At 39.8% G+C, this 14,495-nt stretch overlaps 1 protein-coding gene across 1 annotated transcript in view; it reads left to right on the top strand.

Annotated features, from left to right (window-relative positions):
- Positions 1–14,495, top strand: part of ush2a (Usher syndrome 2A (autosomal recessive, mild)) — a 193,260-nt gene that overhangs the window by 121,799 nt on the left and 56,966 nt on the right. The window contains exons 61-63 of the mRNA XM_061041049.1: positions 1,552–1,720; positions 1,813–2,034; positions 13,568–13,791. Of these exons, the coding sequence (XP_060897032.1) occupies positions 1,552–1,720; positions 1,813–2,034; positions 13,568–13,791 (615 nt within the window). The remainder of the gene's footprint in view (positions 1–1,551; positions 1,721–1,812; positions 2,035–13,567; positions 13,792–14,495) is intronic.

Here is a 14,495-nt window from a genome sequence, read left to right on the forward strand (position 1 = left end):
ATTTCTCTAACCAGATTAACTTGTCATCTGCATTCACTCCATCCTCGCGTCATTGAATGCCAGCCAAGTTGGCACAGTGAAACCACCCAACATATATTTATCCGCACAGCACCCTACGTTCACAAATACACAAACACACATGAAAACCTCTCTCTCATCTCCTAGAAGGTAATGCCCATACACTGTGCCATCAACACAACCAAGACATGTGTAGCCTCCTTGTGATTGTTAATTATAAAGTTTTTGCCTTTAATAATGAGACATTTTTATGTTCGAACAGTGACATCCCAATACAGAATCTGTGTCATTAGTGGGTTGAATCTACATATTCCTGCTCCCTGCTGTTAAGAGCCTTTCAGATTTCTGCTGCTTCTTTAAACACTTGGAAGGTCCAAACATTTTGTTTTTAAACAAGAACTTTCTTGCCGATGTCCTGGTAGTTCTTTAAACTAGAGCTCAGGAAAGTGAGACACCATTTGCTGTGATCTGATGTACCCTCCTATCGGACACGCAGAGGTAACATAACGGAGCGCTGCGCTGAAGTTGAAAATGTTTTATCTTCTGTATCGGCTTCCAAGAACAGCGAGCAGGACCCAGCGCTTGGCGGGCGCAGTGATGCTCTTGCCCGGTGCAACACATAGACAATGAATGGCTTTGAAAGCGTGGCGTAGCACCCACTGCTTCCTATTTGAAAGGCCCTTTAAAGTGTGGCCTTTTATTGACTCGCTGGTTTGAATTTATTTACAATAAAGTAATTTCCGTTTTCTTAAAAAAATCTTTTTAAAACAGAATTTATGAGTAAAGGGACCTGATTTTGCACTGCTTAACTTGTTCCAGATTTTATTTCTATGTTTTTACATCACTAAATGGACGAAGATAACTGCTGTGGATTGTTGTTATGTTATATAAGAAGAAACCACTTAAAGGCAGGGTTGGTAATGTTCGAAAACTAGCATGATTTTGAATGTAGCATTCCACCAGTGTTCCGTCTACACCCACCCCCCTCCCCTCTGTGCCCCCTGAAAAGCCACGCCCTTCACTTACAGGGACGAGCACCGTTGCTCTAGAAGCTGACCTCAGCTCCTCGCTTGCATTGTGTACAAACTACATCGTCTCATGTCTCATTCAGCAGTCAGTAAACACTACATTTTATCATAATACATGTAAAAACAAAACGTGGCTATTTTACTACTCACAACGGACAACGACAAACTCACAATAAAATTCTGTCATCGATGACGCTCTTTGAGTGTCGGCTAGTGCATGCAATGGGTAGAGAATGAGCAGGGAGACAGGGAGCCATGATTGGTTCATCAAATTGCCTCGTGGCAGATTGTCTTTGTTCCTTTTTCAGAGCACAAATTATCGATTTCTGTCAGGACTTAAAGACTATTTCAACTAGTCTTTAAGTTTAAGTTTATCTGGAGAAAATGACCAACCCTGCCTTTCAGCAATCATTTTCTTGTTGTTCAAATTGCTTCTTTAACATTTTTGTTTCTTGGGATTTTATTGTCATGCTTTTTCACATGTGTGCAATTGTTTGTTGACCAGGTCTGCTGTGGTGAACTTTTGTACGCTAAGAAACCACATCATTATTGCTGTGAAGGCCGTTACCTGAGTTTGAGTAATTCCTCTAATCCGGTGTGTTGTGACGGCAAACTGGTTCCAGCTCTCCCTGACCATCAGTGCTGTGGAGGATATTATGTTCATGTAGAAACCAGTGAGTGTCAAACCTCTTCACAGCCCTTTTCTGCTTGACTACTCTTCTCTGTGTTGTCAAAGTGTTTCCTTCATCCGTCCTTGTCTTTGTAGATGAAAACTGCTGTCCTGACCACTCGCAGGGCCGGGTCTCAGTGGGGCCCGGTGACAGCTGCTGTGGGGGGGTTCCTTACTCCATGAGGGGCGGCCAGCTCTGCTGCAGTGGGAGCCTCCATGACGGCTACAAGGTCCAATGCTGCGGAGGCCGGGTTGTAGACGAGACACTGGTGTGCTGCGGAGATTCTGAGAGGGGGGAAGTGCATTCATATCTCCCAGGTGAGTGCAGGAAACACAGAGATGCAAACATAAATTAAACATACACTGTTGGAATACTTTCAAAACAAAACTGGAAGATTAAAGTTGAATGACATTTGTTTGTCAAAGAAGGCACACTGGGCAAGGTTTGATATGGGGCTGATTGTTCTGGATAGAAAACTGATTTGTCCTGAAAAGCCTTTATTGTAGAATTTAATCCACAAAAAGCTCCTTAGTTCAGAAAACTTCTAACCTTGTTCCTAAAAAGGTTTTATCACAGTTTTGTCTCAGGTGATATCTTCATGTTTAAAATGTAGATTAAAGGAAAATACAGGAAATTATAGAAGAAGAGAGTGAACTAAAGAGTGTTGAGGTAGACACATGGTGCAGGAACGTGGGGTCGTTTCCCCTTCTTCCTCACCCGCAGTGTCCCAAAGCACCCGGATACCATGGCACAGATGGGACCGTGCATGTGTGTGTATGTGTGGATGTGAATGTATGTGTGTCATTAGACATCTTTGTCATGGCAGATGATGATAAAACACACTCGGGATGGCACCGTTGAGGGCACTGCCAAGCACACAGCAGGACAAATGCACACTCATTCCCTCTCACAAACGCAGGCACACACTTTCACACGCAAAGACGTATCACAAACACACAAACACATCCACACAGAGTCAACAGGGTGCCCTCGGCAGGGTTTGCTTAGTGCTGAGTGCCAGAGACAGACACGTGGACTCTATTCATCACACATAAACAATGGCCCCATATGGACAGGCCTATAGTACTTCATTAGCCTATTTGCAAACACAAAGACATGCACTGACACACACACACACACACACACACACACACACACACACACACACACACAAGATCCTTATACACACAAAAATCATAAATGATGACAGGAGAGTTCCTGATTCAATGTCCAAGATTCAAAGTCTTTATTGTCATGGTATCAGACAACAAAACAGTGCTGCATCAAGTTAGTCATCCATAAGAAAAGTCGTGCTTTATTTTTCTTATTTTTTTATTTTTTTCATTTTTAAAAACAATGATTTAAGTAGAGTGCTTTTTAGCTTCTATATTTAATTTAAGAGTTTCTACTCTGTTGCACCTTCACCCGTTTTCATTGCTTCTCCATTAAATCCTCTTTCCTCCTTTATCTAAGCAGGCTACATAGTGGTCATCCTTCATTTGAGGTGGCCTCCCATGGCGTGCATATGCTCCTCACTCCCCCCCCCTTTCGCACCATCTCCATTTATATATTAAACATCTCCTCTTCTCCTTTGTTATCTTCTTTGTTACTTCTCTTCAACCTCCCCTACCTCTTTCTCTTGCACCTCTTCTCTTCTCACCACCTTTTCTTTCCCCCCGTCTTACTTCTCCCCCCTTCCTTTCTTTATGTGCCCCCTTCCAATCCACTCATCAGTCATTAGCGTTAGCTTCCCCATTGAGAACATATGGTATGATGGATTGTAGGGCTAGCGGCGCTAGCAAGGCTAAGGGCCATTTGCCGGGTGCACTGCGCTGTCGGGGTGCCCTGAGGCCAGCTATGCAACCTCGACCCCACACGTCTTGTTCCAGACTCTCACACTCACACACACAACATGCACACAGAAGCACTTATTATAGGATAGACTACTTAACCTTGGCACCACTCACTCTCAATGCCATGTCCAGGGTTTTGTGTTTTTAATGATGAGTGAGAGACAGATATGTGATAAAAGAAATATAGAAGAAAAGTGAGTGAGCCATTGAAACACTATAGATTACATGATATGATCATAAAAATAATATTAAATAATTAAAACAGAACATAGAAAAGAAAAGGCAATAATTGAAAGAACAAAAGACTATAAACACATCACAATTTAGTTTGAATAAAGTACTTAATAATAAAAAATAGATTGTAAGAAAAACTACAAAAGAATAAAATAACTTTAAAAATTGTTAAGTATGAATCAAAAAAGGACATTGTGAGAAAGATGAGAAAAGGGGAAAAGTAAGTAAGAGGAAAAAAAGGAGAGAACAGGGGAGTGGTGAAGAGCTAGATGGAGCAGATTAAAGGAGGAGTGAAGGGTATCCCATTGTGCCCAGCTGATAGACTAGGTTAGGCTGATGTGATTATGGGGTCCCTGAAGTGCGATCTATCACACATTACCGTCCACACTGTCAACAACCATACACACACACTGCAGGGGAACAGCAATGCCAGGAGACAGCCGTCTGGCAACAAACACTCGTACTGGCTTATGTGCACATGTGCACATGTAGCTATACACACAGGCATCCAATCCACAAGCTCAACAACAACACAAAAAGAAAACATGCATGTGTATACACAAAAGACCACATGCCCATGTAGAAATTTGAGACATACATTTGCATGAGCACTCACACATGTTCAGAAGAATGGACTATTTGAACCAGAAAACTAGTTTAAACGAAGTATAATGGCATTAGGTTTAGAATCATCACATCACTGAGCCAGTGAACCGAGTAATTACCTATTTTTTATTTTTGAGTTGGCCTTGATCATCAGGACCAAGATAACCAAGTTTTTACAGATTCCCTCATTTCCCCACAATGTCAGTGTTTGGTGCAGCACTTTGCACTGGAGTCTGCACTAAGTCTGTAATTTACTTAAATGTCATTTCTGATTAAAACATTGAGGTGCTGCATGACATCCCCATTAAATACCAATCCTGTTTAAAAAGTACTTATGTTGGGAGTCTGTTGAAGCCATGTTAAAGAAGCGTTCCTCAAGTGTAAGCAGATAGTAGGTGTTGTTTTTTATCCCTGCAACTGGCATTATTTTCTCATGTAGAGGTAAATGTCTTTGAAGCTCTGATTCCACTTGTTTTCTGATATAATTGTGTCCCATTCCGTCTCCCATTTCTCTTTAACATTATTTAAAGATTTAAAGTTACTTTCCTGAAGTATTTGGAAGATTGGTCCGATTACATTTTTGGGATTATGACTGTGGTGTATCTTTGTCATTTATCTCAGAAGGGGGCGGGGAGCTCCTAGAGTTCGAACTTGAAATATTTCTCATATTTAGCACCTCACTTTCAAGTATCGTAGAAGTGATTAAAAGCCATAGCATGTTGTTTTGCAATTTGTCCAAAGCAGTCAAGTCCTTCTTCATTTTTCTAGTAGAGTGAATAGTACAACATTTTCCACCTACTCAGATCTAGTTTTACAGAGCTTTCAGAATGTCCATATTTGCTCTGATATAGGTCATTCAAATTGTTGGGTATGGCTACTCCTAGACAACACACTTTATTTCGGCCCCTTTTGAGATCACCCACTTCCATAGCTTCAGTCTTATTTAAATTTAGCTCATAGCCAGATAAAGCACCATCATTTAAAATGTTCTTTTAAATCTAGTAACACAAAGTGCGCTCAGCATTGTTTTGTTTACATTACTACTCATAAGCAGTAAAAATGTTCCAATAATTGAACTATGAACTTCAAGTTGACGCAATCTACATTCAAATTATTCATATCATTTTGAGTAGGAACAGCTCTTTCAAAAAAGTTGTGAAGTTCAACAAAGTATTGGTATATTTCAGCTGATGTCATTTTGTAAAACGAGCATATTCAACAGGGTACCTTTTTGATGACAACAATGAAACTGGTGGATAGAGAGAACTGAAATCAGCTTCCATTCAATATATTCAGACTTCATTTAATATATTCAGAAACTTCGGACATACTCCACCCAGCGTACCCTATCAAAAACCTTTTCAATGTCTCATGTCAAGGGTAACATTATTGAGTAATCAACTATGTTAAGATCATGCAGCACATTATCACTTAATATTTTTTTTAAATCCTGTTTGATCCAAGGTAATTTAATTTTTTTAAATATTTGAACGTCTGTTCAAAGATTATTATTGAGGTCAGTGACTTTTGGTCTATGTTTAGAAGAGATGTTGGTCCGTACCATGAACATTATGCAGAGTCTTTTCCTTCCTTGGGTATATCACTAATGACCACTGAATTCAATTCTTAATCTCTTTTAACTCTTTAATTGTTACTTTAGGAAAAATATTTTTTACACATAACCAAAGTTGAAGTACCCGTCTGCATCTGTATGTTGTGCTGCAGTGAGGTGGAAAATATGGGATTCAATAAGCTGAGGGCCCAAACAGGAGAGATATTGGCTAAATCCTGTTATCATGCATTCCTAGTCAGTTCTGTTTTTTATCCCAACCACATAATGGCTAGCACCTTTCTTACACTTTTGAGGATTCAGATGTATTTTCTCTATATTTATAGACTAACTTTGTTGATTGCCCTGAGGTTCCCTTCTTTGTGTCTTTATTCAAACTTACCTGGTTAAGTAGCACTAGTGTAATGTCTAAAATAGCTTCTTCTGTGGCCATTTTTATACCAAGCATTATTGAGATGATGAATAATCCTCTCCTCAGCATCCTCCTGTCGTTATACAAAAACACAAAGTCTCCATGCTAAATCTCTCTCTCCCAAATCTGCCAGTTTGTTTGAACAGCTTTCATTTCACTTTCAAGTAGATTAAATTCTGTTTGTTTTTGGACCAGAGCACCTCAGTTTTCTTGCAACATATCCTCCTGTGTTGCAGGTTCCAAACCAACTTTTAAGCTCTTCATTTGCTCCTCTTTTCTTCTCTCTTGGAGTTTGTATGTAAGATGTTTAGCTAAGACTTAGCTCAGATTAGATGGTGTTTAGAAGAACGTGTGTGATGCCTTTGGCCTCCCGTTGCTCCCTGACTTTCTCTAAGTCCCTTGCCTCTCTGTGTGCGCTCCACCAATCATTTCCCCTTCACGCTTTTTCTTTATACCGTTTTTTAACTTTTGTATCTGCCCTTCAACCCCCCCACCCCCCATCTTTCACTGTGTGTGCTACCATAAATACCCTCCCAACCTCACTTTAAAAAAAAAAAAAAAAAGAAAGTGAATCTTAAAATGTATGCATTTCTTTAACTCCTTCCCTTACTCCCTCCCTCTGCCCCGGCCCAGCAGGCCCCATTCAAACGTTCAAGGACAAATCTGAATATCCCTTTTCACCGTTTAAGTGTTAAAAGCCTGGCGGTGCTGGGGTGTTATCTTAACGCGCCTTGCCGTGCCATCATCAGAGCGCGTGATGAAAATGGCTGTGATGATGCTAAAAGAAAAAAAGAGGAGGGGGAGAAAAAGTAATAATCAAATATGTTTTTCAAGGGCACAGTGACCATTTGCTGGAGGGAAATTATCCCAGTAGTTAAGCTAGCTCACTCCGAGCCTGGCGGAGTTGTGAGAGTGGATGTGTTTGTGTGTGTAAGGATGTGAGAGAGTGCTTAGCTTTTTCTTCAACTTGGTGCTTCACTTTCTGTATGTATTTCCCTGGGTCTGGTTTCTGTGCATGTTTCTTCATTTGTTCCTACTTGTTTCTTTCTACAGGGAGACACATCCCTTACATGTCCTTCCATTGTTGCTACCAAAAATGTTCTCTTCCGACCCAACCTCTGTGTGTGTGTGCGTGTGTGTGTGTGTGTGTGTGTGTGTGTGTGTGTGTGTGTGTGTGTGTGTGTGTGTGTGTGTGTGTTTTATCATTGCCAAAAGCCCTTCATCAATGATGGGTAGCAAATGGCCGACAGTAGTGCAGTCCAAACAGCAGCGTCTGGCTGCTTTAGAAGATCGAGTGCTCTGTGAACACAGGAAGACATTTCTCTCTCTGTTAATGTATTTATGATGATGGCTTTTCTATTAGGTTTACTTTAATGACTGGCAAGAACAAAACAGAGGCTGTCAGGAGCAAAGTGATGAGGACAGTCTGCTCTGCTAGTGTGTGTTTGTGTGTGTGAGCACATGTATGTGTGTGTTGGGGGACTGATTTTATTTGCTGTTGTGTTAGAATTGATGTGGTTACAGTCACACATTGGCTTTATTAAGTGTTCCCATTAATAGTCGTAACTTGACATATTTAAGTTGATGTAACTATCTGTGCATAGACTTGTACTGTTACCTCTACATTGCAGTGACCAGTGGTCTGATCAACCCCCTTTATTTTTCTATTAAGGACATGTCATGCCCCTTAAGGTACATGACAAAAAATTCCATTGCTGTTTTAAAACGATGAATATAATTTTATTTTATTAGAAGCAGTGAATGTAACTGTTGGATGTGCAGCACTAAGACATATTAAACAGAACCTTCCCAAATGTTTCTGCACTCAACTTATAACATCAGTCTCTATAGCTCAGTTCATGCGATGGATATGGACTTTCTGAACATGAAAACTAAAAATTTGTTTTTCTCCTGATTTGAATGCATCCAAATTACTTTTCAAATCGTTTAACTTTTTGTATGACTCTCTTAGACTGCTTAAGTTTGTAATTTTTCACAAGGTTCTACTTCTTCATTCCAGTCCCTCTCTCTCATATCTCTCTTATGTCTCTCCCATGTCTTTCTGTCTCTCTCATGTCTCTCTCTTGTCTTTCTCATGTCTTTCTGTCTCTCTCATGTCTCTCTCTTGTCTCCTCATGTCTTTCTGTCTCTCTCATGTCTCTCTCTTGTCTTTCTCATGTCTTTCTGTCTTTCTCTTGTCTCTCTCGCACAGACACTTTCAACACACACATGAACATCTGCTTGCTGTGTCTCAGTTTTTAGTGAATCCCAGAAGAGTGGTGAAAATATAAGTGCCACCAAAGCATTTATCTAAGCTCAGCATACACACACACACACACACACACACACACACACACACACACACACACACACACACACACACACACACACACACACACCCTCAAACAAACATTCAAGACACACGCCAAGATGCATGCATACACATGCACACAATGTCATGCACATGCCCAGCTGGTAATGTTGTTGAGATAAAAAAAAAAAAGCCGTCAGAAAGACAAGAGGACAAGCGGTCAGCTGGGAAAAAGAAGGGGTGTGTGTGGGTTTCTTTGATTATGTGTGTGCCTGCTGCCCCAACATCCACATGTGTGTGTCCACAAGGGAACACTGTGCACTGTGTGAGAAAGTCAATCCACTGTGATTTCATCTCTCGACATGACATATAGTCTGGCCCCTCTGGAGCACAAAGTGCGGGCGTGCACACACACACACACACACACACACACACACACACACACACACATGCACACACAAACATGCAAACACTGTCCTTCCTGCAGAGAACGAGTGAGTACGTGTGCCAGGGCTCAACCAGCACTAGATGTTTTAAAAGTTGATACCATTATTGAGTCTTTACTGTAATGAGAGCTGTTACTGTTTCTAACATTACATTCTTATATTGTTTAATTAAAAATCCAATAAGTTGAGTAAAGAGTTTGAGCAAGATTATAAGCAGGACTTCAAAAATGTTTAAGTACAAGATAAGACTTATCAACAAATACTGCATACAGCAAAACATTTAAAATTAAGAATGGGAGTCCATTAAATATCCAACCCAACTCAACTAGATTAAAGTTCTGGACTACGAGAAATATTGAATGAGGTAGCGTTTACAGTCGCTCAAGCTTCTATTGTAAAAAAACTAAAAAACATGTAACTTTGATTTTTAAATCGTCTGTAAGTGATGACTCAATGATAAATCTTCCCTTTAGATGCTCTCTTTTTCTTCATTGTTTCCAGTTGTGAGGTTAAAGCTGCAGAAAATATTTCTCCTACCATCATTCACTTCAACTGATTTCACTGAAATTTATAATCAACTTTCATATATAGTTCGACATTTTCTGCACTTTTCCATAGCTATAAACGACATTCTCTAAGTTTCTGCATTAGCCTTTACGTCACTTCTTTGTGTTTTCTGTTTTTCATGGTAAGATATTATTTAATTTTTTTCACCACAAGCCTTTTTTATCTATGAGATCTCATGCTGCTTCAGCATGAGAGAGAGAAGAGAGAGAGGGAGAGAGAGAGAGAGAGAGTGAGAGAGAGAGAGAGAGAGAGAGAGAGGGAGAGAGAGAGAGAGTGAGAGAGAGAGAGAGAGAGAGAGAGAGGGAGAGAGAGAGAGAGAGAGAGTGTGTCTGCTCTTTGTGCCGAACCCATTTAATATATTCAGGTATTTAAAAGTGTTTGGTTTGTTTAAAGTTGTAAAGGGGTTTGGTCTCCTAGAGAGCTTGGATAACCCTAATCCACAACACACATTTTTATCTGTAGTTCATTGGCAGGGCTAAATATTGACTTATCATTAAGTGGAATGACTGAAACCCTAATAATAATTCACGTTGTCTAAGCACCTTGTGTTGACGCAGCTCTCCCGACGCTATTAACGAATGTATGCAAATCCAACGTAAATCTGAAGATTAGGGCTGAAGCATTCTGCGATGCAAGTGAGAAAACAAGAGGTGTGTGATAAAATGTTGTCAACACATACACGCACACATGCACAACAACACACAGCTTATAGAGAGGGGGGAATATAAGAGGTGTGTGTTTCAAAAAGTGAACACAAATGTACACGCATGTCCCACACACTCATAAACAGATGTAGCTTACAAAGACAGGGATTGGACTTCTGCTAGGTGTGAAGGGGGGATAGTACAATAGGAAAGTTTAGCTGCAGCACAGTAAACAGATGATATAGATGTTTGAACTGAGTGGATGCAGAGTTACAGGTAGACAGAGAAATGGTGGAAGGAAAAGAGACAACAAATAGAAAACCATATAGACGATGAGCAGCAAAGAGCAGACATGGATACAAAGTCAAGAGGATGAGGGATGGAGGGGGGAAGGAAAAGGAGTGAAAATAAGTCATGTAGGAAGTGTAGAAGGGTAAATAAGGATAAAGGAATTTATTAAAAAAGAAAAGGGGACAGAAAGAGAATCCAAAAGAAAATGATTGGTGGAGAGATATACCTAGGTTGAAGAAGTGAGTAAGTAAAGGTGGAAAAAAGTCTGATTCAAGACAGAATAGATGCACGATTGAAAAGAGGCTGGAGACTTCTGAACATTAGGTGACACATTTTCACACAGAAAAAGAATGAGATAAAACCCCTGTTATGGAGAAAGTTCAAACAGGACTGCCACAGAAAAGCAGTCAGACCACTAGAGAGTAAACAGAGGGGAGGTTTGTGAGTCTTAATTGTAGAGGGCCTGGTGTCTGGATGGAAGGGATGAAGAGGTGAGGATGCCGAGGAGAGGACGAGGGATGAGTGAAGAGAAGCTATTTTGGAAAAGTGTTGAGCTGTTTATTTGCGCGTCATTGAAGCTGAAGTAAAGCGCTGAGGGAATTGGCCACCAAGCCCCAGCTCTGCAACAGCTGCCGCTGCTAAGTGAGTTACTAGCCGTCAGACTGCCTTTATGTCACACAATCACACACACATACACATGCATTTTTCTGTCACATGTTGCCTGTGATGGATGTGGTGAGGATATAATGCACCGATACAGTGCAGGAGAAAGAGATGCGTCTTTCTCCACTTTGGGCCTTTAAGTGAAATAATTGCTGAAAGGAACAACATTTAATGCGCACAAAGAGTGAGCGCTGATTAGGTTGTTAAACAATAAGTTATTTATCACTCCAACGAGCTGCAGCCCCATTACAGGGCAAAGCCATGATAGAAAGCAATGACTTAGAGTTTAATGTCTGCTGTCAAATAAAATGGGCGACACAGCTGGGGGTAGATAGTGCCACAGATCAGCATGTCATCAACTGTTAGCATACATTTGCTAAATACCTCATGCAAGTTAGATTGTTTTACTCTAAACTAAATAATCACAAGAGACAGAGGGGTGCTTTCAATATTTCAGTCTGATTCCGAATGAGAAGCTTTAAGTATTGGAGTCTGTCATTAAAATACAATTTGTCCCTTTTCCATCAGTACAGTTATGATATTTAAGTCGAGCCGTGCCGTGCCATGCAGTGCTCATTTGTATTTTCCGTGCATCTTCACAGCAGGATGTAACTATGCTGACTCAGTATTATAGCAGGACATTATTATAGCCCTAATCCATTGAAAGACCAAAGCTTGACAGTTCCCACCCACAACTAAGAGCTACGACGTCAGAGTAACCAGATTGAACTTGTGTTTAAGGAGGACCACAGGAGAGACGGCACCATGTTTACCCCCTATCTTCAGCTTTCATTGGTTTTCTATCTAATGTATAAGAGCTGCTGCCAATGTCCTTCAACTAACCTTAATCCAACACACATGGCTGTCAGTGTCTTCCGACTATCATATCACATTTGTATGGTGTTGGTAAACCAAACAGAAACATTTTTTTTCAGTTAGAAAAGTACCAGAAAATATGGTTAGAAGGCGCCCCAGTGCCTAAGGAAGAATGAATTTCAACGTTTAGTAAACCTGGAATCTAGCCTTTCTTTTTCATTTTCCTACTATCCATGGAAAATGAATTGTTTATCTTTTTATCTGCTCAACGTCATTGTAAATGAGGGCTATGCTCTCAATGATTTTCATACAGTTTAAATACAGACGTATAAAATAATTAATATTTTGGGTCTCTGTTTTTTTGAAGTTGTATCTACATTACACCTTTGCATTTTATATTTACAAATAGCTTTTGTTGAAAAGTTAAAATTTTTCACGAGTGAAGTTATAAATGTTAACAGAACAAGATTCTTTAGCAGAGTTATAAAACATTTCAGTCAGTCAATCTCCAGTTATTTGAATTTAATATATGAAGTGCAGGGGATAGTGAGGAAACATGCTTTAAATGTGATATTCAGCAGCACAATATCTACAGGGAAATGGAGTGATAGCATGTATTTTAAATGTCACCTTGCTGCTGAAGGTGAAGTGGTGGCAGAGAGACATCACCTATCACTGTCAGAGATGGCAGCTCTCAGGAAAACACACTTCCTCTCCCCCTTCACTCTTTAGACGGCGTAGCCTGAATATTACCATTGAGCGAAGAGATGAGGGGAGGCGGGGGGGGGAGGAAAGAGCAGACGAGGATGTATATGAGAGTTGATAAGAGGAGATGCTCGCTACTATTCAGGGCAGCCAAAATACTGTTTCTCTGCAGAAGGGAAAAAAGGATTAGGGGGCGAAGGGGGAAGATATGACAAAATATAGTTGGAGGAAGGATGACAGGAGATAGGACAAAAATTAGGAAGTGTAGGAAGATGAAAAATAATAGGATGAGGAGTGTTAGAGGATGCTGTGCTTAGTGTAAGTATGGAGAAGCAGAGGAAGACTTGATGAAGAAAAGAATAGAAAGGGTATAATTCTATGTAATAGACAGACACTTTCAGCAATTTCATATCATTGTTGAGTGTGAAAATATGATTTTAAATCATTCTGATAAAACTGGGTGTAAAGGAAAGTCGTGAGCATTGAGTGCTACGGGAAGACATGATAGGTAGAGATTCATGATGTCTTCCACACAACTTGAACTGATAAATACGGCCTGATACACATCATTTGTTTTCTATAGCATGGATTGCAGTTTTTTTTTTGAAGATGAATACATTTTCGAGAAGTTAGAATGATAATTTATATGCTTTTGTCAAGTTCTAGTTTTGTATTTTTAAGTGACAAAACAGCCCTAACTGAGAATGATTGTGTGTATCGTCTTGTCTTTAGGTTTCATCTGCTGTGGTCTCAACTACATAAACTCTTCAACCTCTCTTTGCTGTGTGGGCAATGATGGATATCCCACAATGCACCCTGCTGGAAATGCCACAGTGATGATGCAGTGTTGTGGGTCAAAAGTCATACGTCAGGAGGAGGAATGCTGCAATGGAATTAGTTATGACCCTGAAAGACATGTGTGTGCTGACCGACCGACACCTGGCCTGGACGTACAGGTAAGAGGAGGTTCCAACAGACTCCTTCACAGGGGCAGATTCCAAAGAAAATACGAGAGCACACATATCGCTTAAGGCTATTTATTAAGGTGCAAAGGACTGATGTTTGCATTTAAAATAATATTCACATCTATTTATATTACCTTTATGTTTTTATCCTAAAATATGGTTAAATCCTCTCTATTATTTGTGCCATTCTGTATATGCTGAAATATTTATTTAAGAAGAAAAGATTTGAAGAAATCCAGCATCTTTCAGTCTAGTTTGATTTGTCAATCACCCTCTTTACTGTGTTCTTCATGTTCACTGGAGGGGATGTGGGGTCTAAAAATGATTCAACATCTTTAGGTAGTCTCTTCCTCTGCAGGGATATTTATAGCCAACATCAGTAGCATTGTGTCCTCCTCTTTTATCTTTTTCACTGAACGGTAGTTTATTGTTGATGTATCAGATATCTGATTTCACTCATTCTCATTCATAGATTTTGTCTTTATTTCCTTACTAGTCTATATTACGATTATTAATGGAACTCATTATTATTAATATCTTTACAAACCTCATAGGATTAACAATAAGTACCTTTACCATATTTACAGCCAAGCCAGTTCAGTAACAATTCAAATGAGTTTAGGGATTTAAAAAAAACATATGTCATTAGCTTATACATTTCAAATGAATTTCAATTGAATTTGACATCTTAGAAA

Source organism: Labrus mixtus, chromosome 1, assembly GCF_963584025.1.
Source record: "Labrus mixtus chromosome 1, fLabMix1.1, whole genome shotgun sequence".
NCBI classification, from domain to species: domain Eukaryota; kingdom Metazoa; phylum Chordata; class Actinopteri; order Labriformes; family Labridae; genus Labrus; species Labrus mixtus.